Source organism: Trichosurus vulpecula, chromosome 7 (genome assembly GCF_011100635.1).
Source record: "Trichosurus vulpecula isolate mTriVul1 chromosome 7, mTriVul1.pri, whole genome shotgun sequence".
Taxonomy (NCBI): domain Eukaryota; kingdom Metazoa; phylum Chordata; class Mammalia; order Diprotodontia; family Phalangeridae; genus Trichosurus; species Trichosurus vulpecula.
In genome coordinates this window covers 14,905,165-14,929,212 of record NC_050579.1, presented here as the reverse complement: position 1 = coordinate 14,929,212, position 24,048 = coordinate 14,905,165, and the positions used below count along the sequence as shown (strand labels likewise).

Below are 24,048 nucleotides of genomic sequence, written 5' to 3'. Positions count from 1 at the left end.
ATTTTACAGATGAGCATACTGAGGACTGACAGCCAGGAGGTGTCAAAGACCAGATTTGGGCCTGACTCCAAGCCTCCTAAACTCTGTTACCTAAGTCATGATGAGGAGGGCAGAGTTTAAGGAACAACTTGTGACCCCACTAGGGACCTCACTCCGATTTCTTCCATGTTGTGGATGCAGACAGGAAGTCTTGCTGAGGAAGGGGCCCCCTGACCCAGAGAGAAGCCAGTGATTGCTAGAAGGGATATGGTGTACAGTGGGTAAGCTTGAGAATGCTGAGAGAGAAGGCCAAAAGTGGGGAAGCGAGATCCAGAGGGAGAACCCTGACTGCTTGTTGGGCCCCCTCTGGGGGTCGGTTAATGTTCCTGGGAGAGATCCCAATCTAGAGTCAGGATTTTAGTTTCCAAGGCAGCTGTGGTGGGGCAGAGGCAGCTCAGTGTGAAGCACCCACAGTCTCTTTGGACCAGAATCAGCCCTTAGAGCTCTATGGCACTGAGGAAGTCTTCCTTGTCAGAGTCTTGAAGAAAGCATGGTGAAGGTGGGGGGCTTGGGGGGGCATGAAGCCGGGCCCCCAAGGCTTGCTGTGCTGGACTCAGCTCACCCCCCTTGTGCATGAGGTAGAAATAGAAGTGGAACCCACTGCCGTAGGATGCATGGCGAAGAGACCAACCATAGTTGGGCTGGGCATAGTGCTGGGCACGAAAGTGGGGAGCCGCTGCTGTCAGTGAGATGAACCGGCCCTGAGGGGTCAGCACTCGACTCACCTAAAAAGGGTGGATGGACGAGCAGTCAGTGGGGTCTGGCTTTGGCTCTCTGAAAGCCGGTGGCCCCTCCCCATTCCTTCCTCTTCCTTTGCTAACCTGCAGGGATCTCCTGTTACCCTAGCCTCTCACCAAAGAGTTTCTCTGGGGCACAGAAGCTGGGTGGGAGGAATGGTGGCAATGGGGCTGACTCCCAAGTTAGGCACTCACCAGTCCCACCCTGTCCTACCTGTCAGATACAGGGCTGGGCCTGAACAACTGATGCCCCCATGGGTCTACTGCTATAGAACCAGTCCATTTGGCTCCAACCTCTCTCTAATCCTCTTCTTTTCTGCCTTGGAGTGCTGAGGAACCTCCAAGGTCATCACATCCTACTTCCCCACTTTACAGATGAGGACACTGAGGCCCGGAGAAGGGAAGGGACTGGCCTAAGGTTTCACAACTGTTCAACAGAAGGGTGAAACTTGAATCCAGGCACTGCGGTTCCTTAGCCAATACTCTCCTCCCCTTCACAGCCCTTGTCTGTTCCCCTTCCCATTCTGCTCCCCTCCCAATCCCTCCTAAGCGCTAGCCCGTTAGACCAGCACTGACTACCTCTGCCTAATCTCACCTCACTGAGAACTTCATCCACAGTCTGAATACCCTCAGGGGACACCGTCCAGGGGTCTCCTTCCCCAGCCAGCAGAGCATCCAGGGTACCCTTCTCTAGCACCACGTCAAAGGTGCTATTGGGGAAACTGAGAGCTCGGGCATCCATTGTCTCCCAGCGCAACATGGGCACATGGGCATAGCGATCCCGCATAGCGGTTATCACCACTGGAGAGTAATCCACACTGACCACATTGGGGAAGCCCCCACACAAAAGCTCATAGCTCAGGGCACTGTTCCCACAGCCTACAGGGGAGGAGACAAAAAGAGGGGAGAGGCAACGCTTACCAAGTCCTGCTTAGACCCTGGGTCCCTCTCAGATCCAAGCCTGACCCTTAGGGGGAGGGGGACTGGTCCCCCAAAGGCAGGTTCTTGGCCTGGCTCACTCCCTCTTCTGAATGGGAGGTCTCCAGCAGTCCTGTCTCTTAGGGATTAGGTTTCCTTTAATCAGCATTAGCCTCAGTAACAGGATCAAGGGATCAGCTCTGGGTATCTCCCTAATCCTCTGGAGGTTACCCCAGCCAGCCCTGATGGACAGCTTGGAGGGACTCAGGAAGAAAGAGAGTACTCAGCCCAAGAACTCCCTCAGCCTTCCTGTAGAAAGGAAGGCCTAGGGCAGAGGTGGCCTCAAGGCCAGATGTGGCCCTCTAGTTCAGCCCTCTGACTGGGGCCTCGAGGTTGCAGCTTCCCCACCCCTGCCCTAGGGGAAGCATAACCCCTCTATCTTCAAGTACTAGAGTGAGAGGGGCCTGCTCTGCAGAGCTCCACCTTCCAACCCCTCCCAGCACCTCCAGTCCCCAGGGGCTAATCCCCCAGCCCAATCACCGAGGGCCAGACAACTCCCTTCTGCCAGCCCGGGTCCCAGCTTTTATTAAGTGCTCACTATCCAAAAGGTGCTGAGCTAGGCACCAGGGATATAATAATACAGTTCTTACCCTTAAGGAGCTTCCAATCTACCACGTACAAAGCTAAGTAAATACAAAGTATGAGGGAAGGAAGAGTAGTAAGAAATTGGGGGGGGGGAGGATGAAGGGAGGGCCTTCACTGTAATAAGGGAATCTTGACAGGGATCTCAGAGGCTTTCAGACCCACTCCACCCCAAAACAGGATTCCCACAACATTCTGGACCTCCGGGGGCAGCTCTGACCATCTGGAAGTGTCTCCTTCAACAGAGCCCAATCTAAGCCTCTGCCTCTCTAGAACATCCTACCCTAGAACATACACTCAGGGGAAAAAATCCAGGAACACAAGGGGCCAGGGAACTTGGTAGAGTTATGGGAGGCAACTAAGACTTAGTATCAGAAAGACTCAGGTTCGAATCCTGATTCAGCCACTTCCAGGCTGCGTGACCGTGGCAAGTCACTTACCTTTTGGTGTCTCAGTTTCTCATCTGTAGGAGGGAGGTAATAATGGCACCTACCTCTCAAGGCTGTTGTGGGGATGGAATGATGTCAGTAAAGTGTCTTAAAGTGCTATATGGTGATGACAATGATGATGATGTTGGTAAGGATGGGCCCAGGAAGGAAGACGTGCCATAATGTTTCAGTATATGAGAGCGTTCCTGGACAGAAGGAAATGATGAAACTGGTCTGGAGGCTTGCTGCTACTGGGGCAGGGGTGATGGTAGGCCTTCAGCTACCCAGGCTGCAGTTGACATGCTCGCGCTCTCTCTCTCTCTTTCTCTGTCTCTCTCTTTCTGACAAAAGCAGGAGGGCTGGTAAATTCTTGACTCGAAGTAATGATGATAACCATGTATTTCAAAAGGTGGAAGAAATGAAGGAGGCTAGCTATTCTGGACCTGATTCTGACCAACAAGGAGAACCAGCAAGTCCATGATAGAGAAGAGAAAGAAAGCTGCGCCCAGCCTGACATGCACCAGCAATCTGGGAGGAGCAGGTTCCAAAAGACTGAAGAGAAAGCTGTGCAGGATCTAAAGGCCTCTGGTGCTACAGGGGACATTGGCCCATGAGGGAGGTAAGTGTTTAAAATGGAAACTCTCTGATGAGGAAGACAGGAAGCCACAAGAACAGCTGGTTGGGGCTACTCAGGAGGAGGCTAGGCATCCACAGACAGAAATACAGACTAGAATGGAAGTAAGGACAGGCAGTGCAGGATGGACACCCGAAGAGCCCAGAGTACAGTCCTCTAGGAATAAATACTTCCGAAAGCTCTAGAGCCAAGACTGGAAATACACGGACGCTTCAAAAAGCCTTTCTAAAGCTACCTTGAAGACAAGAGAAAGATCAAAGAAGAGCCAAGTCCTCTAAATAAAGAGGGATGAGGGGCTGATGAAACATGAGGATTAGAAGGCAGAACTACCAGACCTTCACTTTTTGCCTGATTTGTCTGCCAAGGATAATGAACTTCTGACTAAAATGAATGAAAAAATAATTAGTTAAGAGGTGACCTCAGAGTCAGGAAGAGCTGAGTTCATGCCCCATCTTTGACACATGCTAATAATAACAGCTAAGATTTGTGGGACCTTTAGGATTTGCAAAGCACTTTATGTAGGTTCCCTCACTTGATCCTCACAACGATCTCATAAAGTAATTGCTATTATTATCCCAATTTTACAAATGAGGAAACTGAGGCACAGAGCATTAAGTGACTTGCCTAGGGTGACACAGTAAGCATCTGAGGTAGGATCCTCAGGTCTTTCTGACTCCCAGGTCCAGCTACTCTATAGACCTAGTTGCCTCTCTTAGGGTCAATTGCCTCTGGGCAAATCCCTTCCTACTCCTGCTGGTGAGCTTGCGAATCTGTCTAGCCGAACAACTTTGGATCTGCACTGGTAGATGCACTGGTACCTGTTATAAGGAAGGAAACAAAAGGTCCAAACCAAAAATAATGGCTAATAAAGAATCCAAATGTAAGCCAGGTGAAGCTCTGACCAGGAAGTGTAATGTGTTCCAGTGACCAGGCAGAGGCAGACACAATACACAGGAGGGTGCTTAATGGCCTGATAGATGTGAACTGAGCCACAGGTCCTTGAAATGTCACAGGAGAGCAGCCACCAGACTGGAGAAGAGCAAACATGTTCCAATTTTCAAAGGCTCAAGAGTCTGCATGTGAATGATCTGGGGATATTAGGAAAGGGATGTGCTGCTCATGCCAGACTAGCCCAATTTCCCTCCCTCTCTCCCTGCTTCCCTTCTTCCTTCCTTCCCCCCTCCCTCTCTCTCTTCCTCCCTTGATGCTGTTACTAACTTGGTGTATCAGGGAGGTGTTATAGGCATCTTTTCAGGAAAAATGAGCCTCACCTGAATGGGGGTGGGAAGTTCCCATGCTGCTCCCCCCAAGCCTAGCTTTCAGCTTGTAATACATTCCATCCACTAAGCTATGCTCAAGAAGGCAGGAAGAAAGAAAACACCGGTGGGTCACAAACACCAGAGAGCTGAGCCACTCAAAGCCCAGAGAGAAGTCGAGAAATTTCTAGAAGTGACAAAGTATAGTGGGTGTGTGAGAACAGATGGGGAAACAAGAGGCCTGGAACAGCTGTTGGCTCACAAATTCAGAACTGGAAAGGCCCTCAGGGGCTGTCCGCAGCACCACCGCCCTGCACCTTACAGAAGCAAAAACAGAGGCCCTGAGGGGTTAAATGGCCACAGATCATCAGGGGTCTAAGCTGAAGCCGCCTTCCATGGTACCACGATGCCTCTCCTATACACAAGGCCCCAAGTCAATCTATTACTATTCCCCTTTCATTGTTATTCAGTCATTTTCACTCGTGTCCATCACCTTCAAGACCCCATTTGGAGTTTTCTTAGCCAAGATACTGCAGTGGTTTGCCTTTTCCTTCTCCAGCTCTCTTTCACTAATGAGGAAACTGATGCAAACAGGGTTAAGTGACTTGCCCAAGGTCACTCAGCCAGTAAGTATCTGAGGTAAGATTCATACCCAGTCCATGATATAGCATTTCTCTACTGCAAGACCAAGATACTCTCCACTCACTCCACCAAACTGCCTCCATAAGTAAAATAGGCTGCCTTCTTAGGTAGTGATTTCCCTGTCACTGAGGGTATTCAAGTCAAAGTTGGATGACCTCTTTTCAAGACTCTTGTAGTGGGGATATCTATTTAGGTACAATTTGGACCAGATGACCTCTGACTTCCCTTTCAAGTCTCTAGGCCTTCTCCAGATTAACCATCACCACTGCTTTCAACTGATCTTCGTTGGTCCTGATCTAGACTTTGGCTCCTACCATGCTGGTTCCCCTCATCCCTAAACTGGGAGGCCCACACCTGAACGGAGTTAGTTCTGCAGCTGGGGCCGGGTAGAGGGGCTCTCATTTCCCTTAAAGAGACTGGGTCAGTGGGGATGACCTCCCATACTTGAGCTAGGGTCCGATGGGTGTCTGCTTCTGCCAATGGAGCTCCCTAGGGCCTGACCTGAGGTAGATTACAAGTTTTTTTGTTGTTTTTTTTTTTACTGCCAGTACGTGGGGAGATTCAACCCAAAACTCTCAGCCTCCTTTCCCACCCCCCACACAAGCCCCTTCGATAGAACCACAACCCTTCCACCCCTCCCTGACTCCCCCGACTCCATTTCTCTGTCCCCCCTCAGTCTTGTCAGCCCATCTCCTTCCTGTCCTCCCCTCCCCTCCCTCCCAGACCACTCCTTAGTCTTTCCTACTTCCCTGACACCCCTTAGCCTCCTCCTTCCCTGGCCCCCCAACCTCCTTTCTCACTGACTTCCTACAATGCCTCTTCCTGCTTGACCCCCTCGAACTTCCCTTACTACCTGACCCCTCCCCCTCTTTGTTCAGTCATTTTCGGTCTGACTCTTTGTGACACCATTTGGGGTTTTCTTGGCAAAGATGCTGCAGGGGTTTGCCATTTCCTTCTCCAGATCATTTTACAGATGAGGAAACTGAGGCAAACAGGGTGAAGTGACTTGCCCAGGGTTATACAGCTAGTGTCTGAGGCCAGATTAAAACTCAGGAAGATGAGCCTTCCTGACTCCAGGCCCAGCGCTCTATCTGCTTACTACCTAGCTGACCCCCTCAAACCTCCCTTACTCTCTGACCCCTTAGCCCCCTCTCCCCTTTGGCCTCCCACAACTCCCTTTTCCCCTCACCCCTCCCTTAGTCCCTGTCTCCTTATCCCCTCCCACCTCTTCAACTTGGCCTCCAAACCAGCCCCCATCTAGCCCTCCCTTAGCCCCTTACCCCCACGCATCACCCCGATTTAACTTAGCCATGCCCGGACTGATGCACTAGCCAATCATATTTCCCTTAGCCCCGCCCCACTCGCTCAGCCCGCCCCAACTCTGCTTGGCTCCACCCCTTCAACGCGATCATTCAAATAACCTCGCCCCGCCACTTAGCCACTCCCCCTAGTTTACATAATCACCGCCCGCTCTCCCCGCCCCCGCCCGCCCGCCGGAAAGCCGTGCGGGGGCATACCCAACACTAGGATCCGATCCTCCGGCTGCAGCTCGGGCTCCAAGAGGTCCCGGAAGGCCTCGAAGTCGCCGAACCACTCATAGGGGGCAGTGTCCAGCGCGTGCCGGTAGCGCTCGTCCCAGTACTGGGCCTGTCGGTACTCGGAGTTCTTCTTGGGGAGCGGCGGCGAAGAAGCCATGCTCCGACTGGGGTGCGGTCAGCAGGCCTGAAGTGGGCAGTAGCCAATTGGAGAGGAGAGGAGGCGGGGCCTAGTCCGAGCCTTAGTCAATTGGAGTCAGAGACAGCGTTCCCGAGGCGGTACTTCTGATTGGGGCGGAGCCTAACCTACTGGCTTTCTATTGGGACTTGGGGCCTAGAGTCACCGCCTCCAGCTTCCGCCGACCCCCCCTCCTCCCCCCCCCCTCCCGCTTATTCATCAGAAACACGTGGAACTTCCGTGCTGTGATAGGTGCTACGATCACAAGCTGCCGGCTTGGAAACCGCTTCCTTTGCCCCTAGCTGCCGCTTCCAGCCGAGCACCGCCCTTCCCTAGAAAGTGACACGTACTTAAGAGCAGGGAAATGCAGGTGTTGGCGCTGGAGCCGCACTGCGGTCTCCAGAGTCAGTGAGCCAGCGCTGGTTTGGGCTTTAGAATTTTTCTATTATAAAAATGAGCAAAAACAGCTCTTGCCCTCGCATTCTAAACGAAGGAGAAATATGCAAAGGACTACGTACAAACAAGATCTAGAATTGCCCCTGCTATTTAATAGCTGTATGACCCTGGCAAAGTTCCTTTCTCTGTCTCTCAGCTTTCTCATATGTAAATTGAAATTCATTCATTCAGCAAAGCATCCATTAAGCACTTTTGCCTGACATGTAGTAAGGGCTTAATACATACTCCTTCCATGTATCTCTCCACCAATTTACATATGTAGCTATCGATTTAGGTATATCATTATTTATCCACCTATTTAGTCTATCTGTCGGTCCACGTGTTTCGATCTAGGGGTGCTACGAACCCCTAAATGCAAGGGTACAGGGCAGGGGTCTGCCTGGAATGAATTCAACCACTCAAGCCTACTTTCAGTCCAAGTAGGGACTTTATTGTAACACTAATAGAAGAGGACCAGACTCCCAAGGAATCTGCACTATTTGTGATGCCACTACAAGCAGGCCAAATTTTAAGAATCTGAGTCATTTAATGGGGTAAGATTGACACTTTTATACAGAAAGACTAGGAAGATCTGGATGGGATTAAGGAGTGTCAAGCTAATTAAGTAATCAAGGTGGGCTGGGGTAGGCCATATGCTTTAGGTGAGATGCCAGTGATCTGGGCTGCTGAAATGTGTGGGAAAGTTCAGGGACTGGGCTGCTTTCAAAGACATGGTCCTTTTAGGGGTCCAGGTTGCACCACCGCATCACATCCATCCATCTATCTATCTCATGCCAGGCCCTTCACTAAACACTAGGGATAAGAAGCAGTTCGATCCTTGAAAAAGTTGCTCAGACACTCAGGGGGCTGCAGAATTCCACTGCTGCTTCCAGTGAGATGACCCTATGGCCTGGGGCTCCTGTGTGCAGGGTTGTGATTTCAGCTTCCAGTGTATCCGAACCTGCTGCTTAGTCACTTACCTGTCATCACAGGACTTTGAGGTAGGTAAAAATGGTAAAATGGGTGATGTCTTTTGACTCATGGGTTAATTAGATATAATTGAGGCAGAGTTGCACAAAAGGGTGGCCTCATTCTCTCTTCCAGTCCAGTGGCAGGACTCACACAGGGTAAGCACTCACATGGAGGTCAGAAGAATTAATATAAGGACACTCTCAAGGTCTCTCTGGAGAACTTTGGAATTGATAGTGTGACATGGGAGACATTGGCATAGGACCGCTCAGCATGGCATGCCCACATCAGAGCAAAGCAGAATTGAAACAGTTCAAAGGAAACGCAGGATGTGCAAGTTGCATTCTGAGTTCATATTGGTCTGATCAGCCACATTTGGAGGCATTGTAACTTGACTCTAATGTAGTCATGTCATTTTGGTCCTCTTCCAGAACAAAGGACAACAACCAACCATGGATACAAATAAAAGCAGAAACCTTCTTGGTCCTCCAGGAACTCAAGGCAAACCCAAGATGCCCAAAGATGGACACTAATCTCAGGTGTCCCATCAAAAAAACGAAAGCTTCTGTCCTCCAGTGGTTCTTTCTCCTAGGAGAAACGCCATGGCCAGGTGCCACCAGGTAGGTCATAAAAGATGCCCTTCTGACAGCTGGGACGGGTCAGAGTGCTTGGGACCCGGGTACTGTATACATAACTGAGGGGACTGCACGTCATTTTGTCCAAGGACTGGTTATTTTTAAAACAAATGAGGAACTCAGGGCTCAGAGAGACTGAGGGGTCGCCTAAGGTCACAGAGCTAGCCCAGGGAAGGCAAACCTTGAACCCAGACCTACTCCACTTCCCACGACCGAGCTTGGGGAGGGAACTGAGCCCGGCCGGACTCAGGGCTGGGCCTTATAAGGCTCAGTAGGCGGGGCTCAGCCGGCCCGCGGCGCAGGCGCACTCAAAGGATGCACCGGAACCTCGAAGCGGCGGGCTCTGGTTTCCGGCGGCAGGGGAGGACCGCGTTAGGCGGCGCGCCGGGAAGATGGCGGCGGGGCTGCGGAAGCGGAGCCCGGCCGGGACCGGGGCCGGCTCCGGCGCGCGCTGGGGGCTGGGCCTGGGGCCGGCGCCGCTGAAGCGGGCGTGGCAGGAGCGGCGGCTGCTGCTGCTGGAGCCGCGCTACACGCCGCTCGTGGCCGCCTGCCTCTGCCTGGCGGAGGTGGGCATCAACCACTGGGTCATACGCAGGGTGGCCTGTGAGTGACGGGCGGGGAGGGGCGGGGCCTGGGGCGGAGGGGCGGGGCCTGAAGCTGGGCAGAAGCCTAGGATTGGGGAGGGCAGGCGCTCAAGGGGCGGGGCCTGAAAGTGATGGGGGAGGAGGGGCGGAGCCAAGGGCTGGTGGAGAGCTGCAGGGGTCCCGAGGAGATCTAGGTTGAAATCCTGCACCTAACCTTACCCGTTCGTGTCACCCCAGACAAGCCCCCAACCTCTCTGAGCCTCAGTTTCCCACATTTGAGAAATGGGGTCGATCATACTCTCACGACCCCCATATGGGGAAGATGTTTTGTCAACCCTAAAGAGCCGGAGAAATGAATCTCATTGAAGGACAGTTGAGGAAACTGAGGCCTGCCTGAGGGCGAAGAGGAGCTAAGTATGAGAGGCCAGGCCCTCCCGCTGGGGTGGGGGGAATTCTCGAGTCCTCGGGAGGAAAAGAGGGGGCCGCGGACCCCAGGATGGAGATGGTGGCAGGGCTCTGGATGGACGCCCCTGGTCTGCTCCGGGAGGGCTTTCCAAAAGAAGGCAGTTTCACGCTGCGCAGTCGTGTCTGAAATACGTTTGCCTTCTTCCCCTGCCCCTCTCTGGACCTCAGTTTCTTAGCCTGTAAAATGGAAGCCCCTCTCCTCTCCAAATCTGATTTGATGAGCTTCCGGTCTCCCTGTTCTCTCAGACACAGAGATCGACTGGAAAGCCTACATGGCGGAGGTGGAGGGGGTCATCAACGGCACCTATGACTACACGAAGCTCAGAGGCGACACTGGGCCCCTCGTGTGAGTCTGGGGGGGGTGAGAGGTGGGGGGCCAGCCAGGTGAGGGTGCGGTCCAGGTGGGCAACAGCTGGGACTCACTGGGCCTGTGTCTGCCCCCTCCCGCCAGCTACCCTGCAGGCTTTGTCTACATCTTCATGGGGCTGTACTACGCCACGAGCCGAGGCACCGACATCCGCCTGGCCCAGCACATCTTCTTGGGCCTCTACCTTGCCACGCTGCTGCTGGTCTTCCGAATCTACAGCCAGACAAGGAGGGTGAGGCCCCTGCCCCCCAATCTGAGACGGGCTGAGGATTCTTGGAGAGGCTTAGGAAGCTCCTTTGCTGCCAAGCTGGTGCAGTGTTCCTCTCAGCTCCTAACCCTTAATACCCAGGATTTGTGAAGCATTTAACAAAGTGCCCGCCCACACACACACACACACACATACATACGCACTTTGATATACATTCACATACGAGTATGCACTTCCACATGCACACACTCAAGACACACTTATATGTACACATGCACACACATTCACGAATACTCAAACTCATACACATGCGCACACACACACCTGTTTCACACACATACACACACGCCTCACATAGTCACACATATGCACTCTCCCACACACACTGCCACGTCACTGGGCTCTTATTGTAGAGGGGAGAACAGAAGCCCAGCAGGGGCAGGTGGCTGCCCTGAGGTTGTCCCGCTCATGTGCACTGGGAAGGGGTCTCTGATCTGGATGCATGACAGTCCTGACGCTCTTCCTGTCCCCCCTCCAGGTCCCCCCTTTTGTTTTCTTCTTCATGTGCTGTGCCTCATACCGGGTCCACTCCATCTTCGTACTGCGGCTTTTCAATGACCCTGTGGCCATGGCGCTGCTCTTCCTCAGTATTAACCTCCTGCTGTCCCAGCGCTGGGGCTGGGGCTGTGGCTGTTTCAGGTCCAAACCTATCCCTAGCCGAGTCCTGCCCACCTTCCCAGTCCTCTTCCCAGCCTCCCCCTCCTCCTGCAGGAGAGGGGGAGAGAGACCAGCTGCTTGGGGGGGCTTGGAGCCTGGGGAGCATGTCCCTGAGGCAGTGTTAAGAACGCTGGGCACCTTCCTCTCCTTCCTCCCACCCTTCCTGTCATCTCTTTCCCATCCTCTCCCATGGGCCTCAGGTCGGTTAGGGGATTAAGCTTCCTTCCAGTCCTTGAACAGAGCCCAGTGTGTATGTGCAGGGTGGGCTCTATGACACACATCCATGGGAGTTTGTAGGGAAAGGGCACCCTTAGCCAGCTGTCCATGCGGGAGGTGGAAGGAGGGCCCAGGAGGCCCCAAGGGCCCCAACACTGACTCCCAGTCTTTTCTCCTTGCAAATGGGCCCCAGTCTGGCCGTGTCGGTGAAGATGAACGTGCTGCTCTTCGCGCCGGGGCTACTCTTTCTTCTTCTTTCTCAATTTGGCCTCCGTGGGGCCCTTCCCAAGTTGGGCATCTGTGCCCTCCTGCAGGTACAGCACCTGTTCTCCTCTCAGTGACTGTAGCACTTCCCTGTGTTCCCTGTCTTCTGCCTCCTTGTTCTTCTGAAAGGAATTCCTTTCTGGCCTCCTCTAGACCAGCTCCTTTCCCACTCCACACCTAACAGTGGGTAAGCCTGAAGCCACCTTCAGGAGAACCCCAACTGCCCCTTGGATGGCCACATTGGCATTCTGTCTATCCCCAGGTCATTCTGGGCTTGCCATTCCTCCTGGAGAACCCGGCTGGCTATCTGTCCCGTTCTTTTGACCTGGGCCGGCAGTTCCTCTTCCGCTGGACAGTGAACTGGAGATTCCTGCCTGAGGCTCTCTTCCTGAATCGGGCCTTCCATCTGGCACTGTTGGCCGCTCACCTGAGTCTGCTGGCACTCTTTGCCTTCTGCAGGTGGCCCAGGTGCGCTTTTGAGGAAGGCCAGGGCTGGAGCCCCTGGGCTTCCCTTTGGGGGTGGGGTCATCGTTGGGGGTAAAGGAGGAAGAGGCGTTGGTCAAGTTAGTCTTCCCTCCCCAGGTCAGGAGAAAGCCTCCTGTCCCTCCTGAAAGAGCCCTCGAAGAGGAATCCCCCTGCCCGGCCCCTCACTGCTAATCATATCCTTTGCCCCATGGGCAGTCAGACAGAGGTGAGGGTTGGGGGTGGGGGTGGGGCAGGTGTGGCATCCCTCTCGCCCTTGGCCTTGACTGCCCACACAGATTGTCTCTGTGCTCTTCACGTCCAACTTCATTGGTGTCTGCTTCAGCCGCTCGCTCCACTACCAGTTCTACGTCTGGTACTTCCACACACTGCCCTACCTCCTGTGGGCGATGCCCTCACGCTGGCTGACACACCTGTTCAGGTAGGCCCCCACCCAGCATGGGAGGGCTGGCAGGGGTGGCTGAGGGATGCCTGCCTGCCTCCCTCCCCTTGTCCTCCTCCCCAGGTTACTGGTGCTCGGCCTCATCGAGCTCTCCTGGAACACCTACCCCTCCACGCCCTGTAGTTCCATGGCCCTCCACCTCTGCCATGCCGTCATCTTGCTGCAACTGTGGCTTGGCTCCAGGGCCCTCCCCGAGGCCTCTCAGACACTTCAGCCCAGCAAGAAGGCCCCATGAGCTCCTGCCACCCAAGGTTCCTCTGGCCTCCATCTCATGGCCCCGCCTCAGACCCTGGGGGTCCCTTTAAAACCACCTCTCCAATAAAGCTGGCCAAGCCCCAGCCCCGTGCTGTCTGCTTTCTGCTCTGTCAGCCTTGCCTAGACCCTCCAAGGGGCAGCAGGCCAGCCATTAAGGAAACGTGTGTGCATGTGGTCCTCAGAGGCACTTTATTGCAGCTGCCAGAGAGGATAGAGGCCTCTGTGAACAGCCCCCCAGGCCCCAAGGGGCAGCTTCTGTCTTAGAAAAAAGAAGTGGACGAGGGGAGGAGAGCAGGCACTTTCTGGAGTGGAGGAAGTGGGAGAGGCAAAAGGCCAGGGCTGGGCAGGGGAAGGCTGACCCTCAGAAGGGCCCCGGCCCAGTCTTGGCCCTCAGACGTTGGCAGGGCTGTAGCACAGCATGCGCAGTTGGAGGTTCTGGTCCCAGTGGCGGAGGAGCAGGAAGAGACCTCGGGCAGCAGCCTTGAGGGCAGCCAACTCTAGCTGGTCAGGCAGGCACTGGGCCCTCAGCCAGCTGTCGGCCTTGGCCGCCACCAGCTCCCACTCCCCAAAGGTGCCAGTGCAGCGGTGTTCCAGCCAGGCCAACGCGACAGCTGTGGCCCAGCTCCGGCCCCGCAGGTCAGGGCTCCCCGAGCCCTCGGCACCCTCCGAGGCTTCCGTGTCAGACCCATGCCCACTGTCCACCTGGCCCGGTCCCTCTGAGCCTGTGCTGGGGGACTGGCTGCCCGAAGCCGTCACCCTGTCCCCAGAGCCTGGGCCCAGGAGAGCCCACGGTGAGGAGGCAGAGGCTGGGCTGAGGGTGGCCCGGTGTGCCGGGAAGGGCGAGGCCCTGCACAGCCTCTCATGGGGGATCTGTACTGCCACGCAGAAGGGGCCGTCTAAGCAGAAGGAGCCAGCAGCTTCCTGCAGCCTCACCTGTGGCGGGGAGGGCAGGCTCAGGTGAGGGGGTGGGCCAGGCTCTGCCCCACCCTGCCAAGTTCCTCCCTTCCCCCTCTGTGCCCTCACCAATGGGAGGTAGTCAGAGTCACTGCTTCTCTTGGCACCATCCCCAGCCAGACTCCGGTTAGGCTCTGGGCTGTGGAGTCTTCGGCCAGAACCAAACCTCCTCCAGCTGAGCCTGGGGGAAGAAAAGGCAGTGGTCCCCACCTACACCCCTTTCACTGGTCTGGGGGCCCCCAGCTTGGGCTTCCCCCTTGCTTATACCTTGAACTGGTGCTGTTCTCGGAGTCCCGGGAGCTAGCCGAGGAGTTGTCCGCAAGCCCTGTAATGGACCGACAGATAAACCACCCATCCCCCCAGGCCCCCCAGTCTGGCTGTCTCACTTAACCCAGAGCATTACCCTCAGGGTGACCAGGGGCTTCAGGAGAGTCTGCAGAGGTGGCAGGTATTGGGGCTGGCAGCACTGACTCTGTAGAGAGACAAGAGGCCAGAAGAGCCCTGTAGTGTGGGCCAGAGTGGTCTGGGCTGAGTGAAACAGCTTGTGGAGGGGATACCTGATCTGTGAATTTGCAGTGCCACAGGGAGGGCCTCCCGGGTGATGGCATCCACAGCCACTGGGTAGGTGAACAGGGAGGTGGCAGCAGTAGCTTTGCTCGTCTGGAGGGCTCTGAGCCGGAAGCGGCGGATGGGACCTATGGGGCACACAACCAGGAGGTCAGAAGGGGTGGAAGCCTCCTTCCCCCATCCAGAGTGGCCCTTCTGTGCCCACCTGGCTCTGCCCCCTGCAGGGCCAGCTGCTCATTGTCTCGGACCACAGAGGCTGCCGTCAGCCGGTGCAGGGTTTGGTCCCATGCGTCTCCCCTCTCAGGAGATGGTGGCAGAGAATCTTCTGGGCTCCCTAGGAACGGCTCTAAGCCAGCGCCCACCTCCCAGCACACAGGCCTCCCATCCTGCAGTGCTCGGACTGCCACATGACACCGTGGGGGTTGGGGCAGGGGTGGAGGAGGTGGGGCTGTGGGGGAAGGGGCAGCCTCTTCTGCAGATGGTGAGGGGGCAAACATGAAGGGGGGCTCCACCAGCATGTCCCAATCCAGGGGTGTCGGGGAGAGCAGGTTTCCTACATGGGAATGAAGGAAGGAGGGGAGAGATTATGACGTTTAAAATCCCTAAGCCAGTGCAGCTTGGGAAGACAATGCAGTGATGTCCCCAAGGTCCCCCATAGCATGGTGGGGTCTTTATGCTTGGTCCCAAGCTATATGTCTGGGCAGTTTTCCTGTTGTTGGATCCCTTTTCAGGGGTACAGGTGAATCCCCACATACCCCATTTCTTACCTGAGTCATCCAGACTTCTGTGAAGCTGCTGCCTTTGCTCTGGGCTTTGTTTATCCAGCTGTCCACCCAGGGACTTGTTCCTTCTGGGGTGGAGAACAGAGTCCTTTTCACCCTGGGGGGTTGAGAGGCTGCGCCCTGTGAAAGCCGTTTTGGAAAGTTGGCCTGGCCTTTCTAGGGCTAGGGGTGGAGCCTGCAAAAAATGAGGTGACTGCTTGGCACCAAGCCAGGGTGATTCTTCCCTGCCTTCCATCCTACCCTGCCCTGGCTCTTGCCTCACCGTGAATGGGGCTGACAGGGGCAGTGGGCAGGAGTGACTGGTGGCAGCAGCAGCAGCAGCGTCTCCCCAAGCCAGGCTTCGGTGGCCCTGCTGAGAAGGGAGAACTGGGGGGACACTGTTCTCAGGAGAGCCAGGGCCCCAGGATCCTGGGGACTCACTGCTGCCTGGGGAGCCAGGGCCTGGCTCTGGGCTGGTAGAACATAGTGTCAGGACATACTGCTCACGGATGTAGGAGGAATGAAAGATCCGCCGCCAGATTGCTGCATCTGATGGAGGGTCTGGCCCAGGGTCAGTGACTGGATCTGTAGGGACATCAGCACCTGCTGGGAATATGGAAATGTAGGCCCCGAGCTTCTCCTTCCCTATCCCCAGTGGGCTTTCCCACCCACACTCACTCCTCTCCGAGTCCCCAGGACCATAGTGGCTGGAGTGCCCAGCAGAGGCCATGCCGGTCTCTTGGGGGTCTGTGGCCCCTGTTGCCTCAGTGCCGTGACTAGTGGCCGATGGCTCTTCTGGAGATGGGAAGACAGAGCCACCTGAGCTCCTCCATCCGTGCTCTTGACCCTGAGAAAGGAGCAAGTGTGAAGGCCTCTTCCAGCCTCCAAAGCAGTGAGCCTTGAATGCCATGTTAGGGAGGTCAAGGCCAGCAGCCCAGGAGCTGAGGGACCCTTTTCTATTTGGATTTACACATGCCTTTCACTTAGCTAGATTGTAAGCACCTTCACCAACAGAGTCTGGGTTCTGTGTAGCCTAGCCTAGCACAGTACCAGAGAATGCTAATGGACTGATAAGGAAAAGGGGCACAGGAAGTGGCTGATAGGGATACTGGAGGCCTGCTAGCCTGTGGGTCGTAGCCCCGCCCAGCCCAGTACTTACGTATCCTTTGTTTCCTCCTTGGAGTGTAAGCTCCTGCAGGGCAGGACTTTCATTTTTGTTTGGCATATAGTAGGTGCTTAATAAATGCTAGTTGCCTGAGATGGGCACTCCAACAAGATCCTGGCACCAAACCCCTGCTTAGTAGGGTATGGTCTGGCTCTCCCGTCTTTTCTCTGCCCCCAGATCTTGTGATTACCGCAGATGGTCGGGGTCGGAAGCCTTCCACACGGAAGAGGGAGCAGTAGCCAATCAGTCGGTCTCCTGGATAAAGCGTGGGGATCTCTCGGGGCGTCAGCATCGCCTCCACAGTGTCAGGCATAAACCAGTCCACAGAAATGTCACTCAGGGCCGGCTCCAGTGCAGTTCGAAGTGCCCTCACTAGCTGCAGGGATCCAGGGAGGAAGCTATATCACTGAGCAGGGGTGGGTCATAGCCCTCCACTTATCCAGGGCCCTTGCAGGGAGCCAGCTACCAAGTGCCAGGTTCACAGGGTAAGGGTGAAGAAAGGGTACGTGATGGCTGAGGCGGGGAAGTAGGGTGCGAGTAAGGAGTAGGCTCCCTCCCCTCAAACTCACCATGGGCTGCAACCTCTCCCCAGGATCCAGGAAGTAAGCACGACCCCGGCTGAGGGCAGACAGACCCCGGAGCAGCTGGCAGCAGGCAGGGTCCAGCGCGAAGGAGAAGCACCTGCAGATTGGACAGGAGAAAGGCGGACCCAAGTGACCCCAGTCTGATGGGCAGCTCAGCAGCCCTCAGCCCAAGATTCTTACCTGGCCATGCCTCCATGGTGTCTCATGAACTCAAGAGTATGGTGGGTGGCAGAAGCAGTAGGAATTGCAGCAGTGAGCAGGAACAGCTGTCGGGGGTGGCCTCGTTGCCCTGGCTGCTCCAGGGCCCATCGAAGCCCAGCCAGCACATCAGGCTTTTCCCATCCTGTCTGCAGCGCTTCAATGCCCTCACAGGCCAACTGTACAGTATGCTGGGGGAGTGAAGGGAGGAGGGCTGGGGCAGTGTCTCTGGAAGCTGAAGCCCTGGGTTCACACTCAGAGTTTGGGCAGGTTTGGGCAAACGTCTGTGTCTGTGTCTGTGTCCGTCCGTCCATGTCCATGTATTAGAGAGCTGTAAAGGACCTCACAAGCCATTTAGGTAATCCAACTTCATTTTGTGGGTGAGAAAACAGAGGACAAGGGAGAGTGTGAGCTGCTCAAGGTCTCACGGCATCAGAGGCATGAATTACTCAGCCCTGGGAGAAGAGCTGACCAAAAGTCCCTTGGGGTTCCCTGTTTGGGGGATTCAGGCAATGAATGCAGTTCTAGGAAGAAAGGTGGGACTCACATCGTTACAGGGTTGGCTGCCAGGGAAGAACGGGTGCACAGAGGAACCGAACGTAGCAATGTTGATGAGTGTCTGAGGCGGGAGAGACTTCACTGCAAGGAGAAGTGCTTCCTGAGGAGCAATTGCGGGAAGTGAGGGCCCCTGCAGGCCACCCACCGTGATGCTGGTGATGGTGGTCTGGGGAGCGGGGGCATTGATCTGCCTTGGCCAAGGCAGGAAGAATGGATAAGACCCAGCGTGCCCTCTCCCCACCCCCAGCTTCAGCTCTCAGCCCCATCCCCACTGGCCTTGTAAGTGACCCCTCGGCTGTCCACTAGGAAGAGAAACTCCCTCGTGGCTGAGCCAGGATCCAGGGAGCCTGAGCTCAGATCTGGACAAAAGCTCAGGACCAACACGGGGTTCAGGAGAATGTCCTTGTGGAAGCGACGCTGCAGGAACCACACCTAGACACCAGACAGCCTCGCTGAGTCACACCTTAGGGAGCCTGAGTCACACCCTAGGGAGCCTGGCCGGGGCCCCTCAGGGATGGGGACTCCAAGGAGCTCCACGCAGCTTCTGAAGGGGCAAGGAGCAGCTACCGGGTGCCCAGGGACCTTTAAGTAGTTCCCAGAAGGCTTTGCATATTCTTGTCCTTTTCCTGGGGCTTTCTCTTCATTAATCATTCAGCCTGTCGAGAGGCACCCCCATTTAGCTGCTCTAGAATGACTGTGACCTTCTAAGAGTAAGAAGGAAGGAAAGAGCTATTTCTGGTATCGGAAAACCAGCGGATGCAGCAGTGAATTTGGGGCCAGAAGGAGCGGGTTCAAATCCCACTTCAGACACTAATTAGCTGAGTGACCTGAGGCAAGTCCTAAGATCCCTCCCAGTCCTCAATCTGCGATCGATCCCTGGAGTGAGAAGAAATCCATCTCTGATTCTGTCATTGGCGGGAGAAACCCGGGGAGGACATGGGCTAAAGCCATTGCTTCCTCTCTGAGCTGTTTCCTTGTCTGTGAAATGGGATGATGTTTCTCATGTGCTTCCTGGATCTGCACTCTGTACAGAATGCGATCTACTTCCTGACTCCTCCAGGGATTCGGCCACTAATGACATGTTCTATATTATCTTTCTTCCCTTTATGACTATTTTTTTTTTGGAGTAGGAACTTTTTTTGAGTCAGCTTTGTTTCACGTGTTGGGATTGGAGTCATAGCTTACTACGGTCTCTGAAGAATGAAAGGAGCCAGGGTGTCTGATCTGCCCTCCCCCTCCTCCCCAGGATGCCTGATCTTCCCTACTCTCCTCCCCCCAAAGTGTCTGATCTACCCCACCCCGACCCTCTTACCTGTCGATCCCCATCACTGTCTTTTCGGAGGAGACGCTGGAAGTCCCTTCGGCTCCTCACTCGGGCCTCATACTCTGCCGCACTCAGACCACCCGCCTCCAGCATCAGGTGCGGTTGGTGAGGCTCTAGTGGGGATGGAATTTAGGATGGTGCCACAATAGGAGAGCTGTTGGTGTCCTCCTAACCACCTCCTTCAGCCCTGCTTCATACTGAAAGAAGACCCCAGGGACCCACCCCCAGCCTGACTCTGCAGATAGGCCAGCAAGTTGAACAGTGAGCAACTGCAGTCCCCTCCCAGCCCTCACCACTGGGGTGCAACAGGATCTCCAGAGCCCGGTCACAGGGGTGCCCTTCGGCCAGGGTGATACAGATAGTGGCTGCAGAACAGGCATGAGGTGGGGCATCTGCTCGGAGGGCATGGGAGGGACTCTCCAGGCCTGAGGAACAGAAGGGGAAAGGAGAGGGCAGGGGGTGGAGGCTGGAGAGGGGGAATCACAGCATCCCCCTTTCTGCTGCCTCAGCACACAAAGACAACTCCCTGGGAGTCAGTGAGGGATGCAAAGAACCTAAAGGCCCAGGATAAAGGATATTCACCTCACCCACTCAGGCTGCCAAACTGTAAACTCTCTGAGGGCAGGTACCATGTGTGCCTTTGCTTTTAACACTTACTTCCAGAATCTATAATCTTACTGTTGCAGCCCTGTGTGCCTCCCTCTGCTGATGCAAACTGAAGCCCTTTGGTGCTGGGACTAAAAATAGTTCATCTTCTTTGAGGAGCTGGAGTGATGAGCTGTCCCACCCATCCTGGGGCAGAGCCTCCGATGGAAGGGTGCACAGTTCAGCAAGAGATGAGACTTCCGCTTGCTGGGACCTGCCCCCCTTTGTGCTCAGCTGTCAGAGCCTTTGAGAACCCTGGGCCATCCCGAAGCTATGATGAGGTGTTGGAGAATAGCAGACCGCCCCTCCCTGTGCCCACCCCAGAACCAAGCAGCAGCAGCATTACAGACGACACCTTTGCAAAGCCCTTTGTGTACAGTGTCTCCTTCAGCGCTGGAGAGTCAATACTAATATTTTTATCGTTAGCCCCATTTGACAGATGGGGAAAGTGAGGCTCAAAGGTGAGGTGGCTAGTAAGTGTCCAAAGCTGGATTTGAACCCATATCCTCCTGACTCAACCCAACCTTCTCATGCACCTCCTCTATCTGAGCCTCTGTTCTGTGTTGGGGTTATTAAGATAAAAAACGATGCCAGGCCCTGCTCCCAAGGAGCTGACATTCAGCAAATGTTTGGATAATTGGCAGAGGATAATAGATCATGAGTTCTTAGGTTCAGACAAGAGAGCTAAATACTAGACCAAAGTCCTCACTTCACTAGTTAAGTGCTTTGCCCAGCATCATGTAGGAGACACAGATGGGAGAACTAGATGGGCCTGGCAAGCTTCTGGATCTTACTGCAAGATAGTTGTGGCTATGAGCGTGGGGGAGAGAATCTGACAGAAAGAGCAGAGTGGGAGGGAGCAGCGCCCACCTCTGAGCTCAGCCTCTGTCTCCTGCCACCCTGCCCGCTCCCAAAAATCTGGCAATGCTGAAAAAGTTCAGTTCTGTCCATTTGTCCATTTGCACTTTCTTGGTCCATCTATTCATGCTTTCATCACTTCATGCACGTCCATCCATTCATATGTTAGTCCATCTGTCTGCCCCACACCCATCTACTCATCTGCATCTCTGACCGTGATGTTCCCCACTCACTGAACTCCCCATTACCTTTAGGGTCCGATAGAAATAGACTCCTCTGGCATTTAAAAAAAAGCCTCAACACAGCTTTTGGGGTGTGTGTGTGTGTACATATATACACACACACACACACACACATTCCATCCTGCACTCTCTGGTCCAGACAAACTGGGCTCTTCCTCACGCAATGACTGCGCTGTCCCCCATTCTGGTGTTTCTTTTTCCCCCTCACCTCCATCTGTCAGAACGTCTTGCTGTCTTCAAGACTCAGCTCACATGCCTCATCTCACTCCTTTCCTTATCCTTCCCAGTTTGGGCAGCCAGGTGGTGAAGCAGACCAAATTCAAGGAGACCAGAGTTCAAATCTACCCTCAGATACTCACTAGCTTTAAGACCCTGGGCAAGTCACTTAACCTCCATCTTTCTCAGTTTCCTCAGCTGTAAAATGGGGTTGATAGTGCTTAGTGCAATGCCTGGCTCATAGTAGGTGCTTATCAAACCTACTAAGCAATATTACAAATTATACCCACGTGTATATTATGTCTATGTATACATACGCACATGCACATCAAATGTATTTGTATACCTACTTGACTCTTCTGTCCTTGAGGGCAGGGACTTTCATTTTGGGTTTTGTATCCCTAATACCTTGCACCTCGCCTGGCATGCAGTAGGTGTTTAACAAATGCTCACTCCCATTTCATGGGGCTTCTCAAGGAAGGAGAGGCTTTTCTTCTTGCTTCTTGTTTCTTGCTTCCTGCAGACTAGTGCCTTTCCACAGTACAGAGCTGGCTGGCTGGCAGGCTGCCTGACCCCAAGGACATCCCAGGGCAGAACAGATGCCTGGGCAGCCTGCTGCTCCCAATTGGCTATACCCAGTGAGAAGTACTCACCTGCCAACAGGCACGGTCCAGTCACCAGCATCTCAAAGGAAAAAGTGTATGGACCTGGGCACCGGGCAGGGCCACAGAACATGTCCCTGGGGGCTTGTGAGTCTTGCAGGGCAGGCCCCTCATCCTCAGGAGTGCCCACCCCAAAGCAGCTGGTGGGACTGGAAGGGATGAAGGGGGCCAAATCACTCTTAACCCTGCATGACTCCCTCCCACCCTCGTCCTGTCCCAACCCCAAGGAGCCAGGAGTGCCCATGGGAGTCAGGCCTCCACTCAGCTTCTCTCTAGCCTCCCCAGCAGTGCATCCCCATCACGTCCCCCTCCTGTGCTTCTCTGCTCCCTCTGGCTGTATAGCCCTTATTGTTACAATGGCCACCCTGACTTCCTCACCCCAGGGAGGCCCAGAGAAGCCCAGGCAAGGAGAGAGGGAGAATCACCATAGGCCCAACCTGTCGTCACAGAGGCCAGAGGGTCTGGCTGGGCTGGACTGGGCCAGGGGGGTGAGTATGGAGGGTAAGGCCACACGTATTGCCCCATCTGGCCGCGTGTGAAGCTCTCGGCTGCTCCTCAGTGACACGGTAATGGTCCCTTCAGGGGCGATGAGGCCTGTGGGCAGCACCAGTGTGGAGCGAGCCTGGGCTGGATGAAGAACCAAATGACCTGGGGTGGTGGGGTCAGAGATAAAAGTGGTCCTGAGGGTGAAGGTGAACCTTGGCTCAGTCAGCAGTGGGTAGAGGCTGGGGAGTGTCAGGCTCAGGGATAACAAGGGATGCCCTGGAACTGTGGGCTGGTAGTGGGTGGCTCTTGAGGAAGTGATGGCTCTTGGGAGGCAATGCTTTGGGAAGCTGATGACTGATCGTAGAGGGTAAGAGAGAAGGCGGCCAACCCAGTGGGCCACAGCTGCCCCAGAACCTCTGGCCTGGCCCACAGAGCCACTTCAGTTGTGTTTCCCCTTGGGCTCCTCACAGGAACAGTGGCAGAGCTGGGCTTGGACCCTAAATCCCCCAACTGCCCCTTTCCACCCACTATATCCAAGTGTCCCTGCTCTGGCCCACAAACTTATTCAGTTAGAAAAGAAATTCAGTGCCACAATCCAGCTGACTGGTAAGGAGGGGCAGGGCCACAGGGCTGACCAGGGGACCCAGTAGAAGGGGGCAGGGAGGAAGAGGTGGCAAGAGATGTGTTGGGAGGCTCCCAGCTAGGTGCCCTATCCCTGGAGGCCTCAGGGCACAGGATCGACAATTGGAAGGGACCTTCCTGACTGTCTAATCTAGCCACATTGTCTTACAGATGAGGAAAATAAGAAAATCTATGTCTCAGTGCTCTCTGGGCTTCTGAACTGCCATGTTGTGTCTCTGTGCTCATCTATATGTGTTTCCCTCTGTTCATATATCTGACCTGTGTGTGTCCAACTCTGTGTACATGCACCTGTCTCTGACCCTTTCTCTTCTCCCCCTCACCCTGGGCACAACGGCGAGGCAGGCCGGCCTCTGGACGCAGCTCCCGGCAGCAGGGCTCACTGGGGCTTCTGTGGCGGCTTTGCACCTGGAAGGAGACCCGCCTTCCTGCTGCTTCTGCCTCAAAGCCAGACACCACTTCAGCCTCTGCCTCAGCCAGTGGATATACAAACACCCCTGTAGTGATTGGGAGATTGCAAAAGGAGGACTGACCCATGCCCATTTGCCCTGCTCCCCCAGACTCTTCCAAGTCTACTGTACTTCCCATCCCCACTTGCCTCAGGTTTTTGGCCACCACACCTTTGTCTCACCTTCTACGGGCTCTGGTGCTGGGTTGTGGTAAGTGAGGTGGGCACTGAGGCCCAAGCAAGGGCCATTGGCACAGGCCCGGACCCGGGAATCCTTGAGGGGCAGAGGAGTCCAGGTTGATGGGCAATACAGGCCAGGCATGGTAGCCCTCCCTGCCTCTCGGCCTGGTCTGGCTCAGCTGTGGGGGCGAGGGTGAAGCGAAGCAGTGATGAGGAATGTACTCTAGAGACAGCGAGAGACTAGAGTTCCAATGGGGTTTATCGTGGGGAAGCTGTCCCTGGAGTTTGATGGGAGCCAGACCCTAGGAGAAGTTGCTAGACTGTGTGGAACTCGGGTGTTTCCTTGATCTCCATGGGTTGGAGGGACCTAGGCAACAGCCGGCAGGTGAGAAACATCTGCTTACCTGTTCTCCCCACCATTACCTTGGGAACTGTGAGAGGCCAGGAGCCATCTCCTGGTAACCAGGGACCACAGGGTTAATGATTAGCTAGAGAGAACAGGGGAGGAAAGA

At 54.9% G+C, this 24,048-nt stretch overlaps 3 protein-coding genes across 3 annotated transcripts in view; 1 reads left to right on the top strand and 2 right to left on the bottom strand.

The window, feature by feature from the left end:
• Window positions 1–6,988, bottom strand: part of LOC118856641 (endothelin-converting enzyme 2) — a 49,927-nt gene extending 42,939 nt beyond the window's left edge. The window contains exons 1-2 of the mRNA XM_036767050.1: window positions 6,814–6,988; window positions 1,372–1,655 (exon numbers count right to left, since the gene is read on the bottom strand). Of these exons, the coding sequence (XP_036622945.1) occupies window positions 1,372–1,563 (192 nt within the window). The 5' untranslated portion in view covers window positions 1,564–1,655; window positions 6,814–6,988. The remainder of the gene's footprint in view (window positions 1–1,371; window positions 1,656–6,813) is intronic.
• Window positions 6,989–9,440: 2,452 nt separating this feature from the next.
• Window positions 9,441–13,132, top strand: ALG3 (ALG3 alpha-1,3- mannosyltransferase). The gene is made up of 9 exons (XM_036765840.1): window positions 9,441–9,651; window positions 10,344–10,443; window positions 10,549–10,696; window positions 11,211–11,371; window positions 11,799–11,919; window positions 12,132–12,337; window positions 12,452–12,528; window positions 12,629–12,773; window positions 12,858–13,132. Exons 1-9 carry the CDS (start codon window positions 9,441–9,443, stop codon window positions 13,027–13,029), a joined length of 1,341 nt encoding a protein of 446 aa, XP_036621735.1. The 3' UTR covers window positions 13,030–13,132.
• A 294-nt stretch (window positions 13,133–13,426) lies between these two features.
• On the bottom strand, window positions 13,427–23,678 carry VWA5B2 (von Willebrand factor A domain containing 5B2). The gene is made up of 19 exons (XM_036768709.1): window positions 23,540–23,678; window positions 23,232–23,405; window positions 22,209–22,431; window positions 21,775–21,932; window positions 19,454–19,585; window positions 19,149–19,273; window positions 18,113–18,268; window positions 17,826–17,936; window positions 17,261–17,469; window positions 17,066–17,177; window positions 16,687–16,872; window positions 15,615–16,178; window positions 15,338–15,527; window positions 14,776–15,123; window positions 14,561–14,698; window positions 14,407–14,475; window positions 14,271–14,328; window positions 14,073–14,184; window positions 13,427–13,982 (listed from the first exon to the last, which is right to left on the bottom strand). Exons 1-19 carry the CDS (start codon window positions 23,676–23,678, stop codon window positions 13,440–13,442), a joined length of 3,747 nt encoding a protein of 1,248 aa, XP_036624604.1. The 3' UTR covers window positions 13,427–13,439.
• Window positions 23,679–24,048: the final 370 nt, after the last annotated feature.

Excerpts from the sequence above, each read along its gene's own strand:
- ALG3 (XM_036765840.1), top strand. The coding sequence starts at position 9,441 with ATGGCGGCGGGGCTGCGGAAGCGGAGCCCGGCCGGGACCGGGGCCGGC. Across the intron at positions 11,372-11,798 it reads TGGGGCTGTGGCTGTTTCAG|TCTGGCCGTGTCGGTGAAGA; the intron begins GTCCAAACCTAT and ends AATGGGCCCCAG. Across the intron at positions 12,338-12,451 it reads GCCTTCTGCAGGTGGCCCAG|GTCAGGAGAAAGCCTCCTGT; the intron begins GTGCGCTTTTGA and ends TTCCCTCCCCAG.
- VWA5B2 (XM_036768709.1), bottom strand. The coding sequence starts at position 23,678 with ATGCCTGGCCTGTATTGCCCATCAACCTGGACTCCTCTGCCCCTCAAG. Across the intron at positions 22,432-23,231 it reads GCCTCGCCGTTGTGCCCAGG|GTCATTTGGTTCTTCATCCA; the intron begins GTGAGGGGGAGA and ends CCACCACCCCAG. Across the intron at positions 18,269-19,148 it reads ACAGTGATGGGGATCGACAG|GTGTGGTTCCTGCAGCGTCG; the intron begins GTAAGAGGGTCG and ends TCTGGTGTCTAG.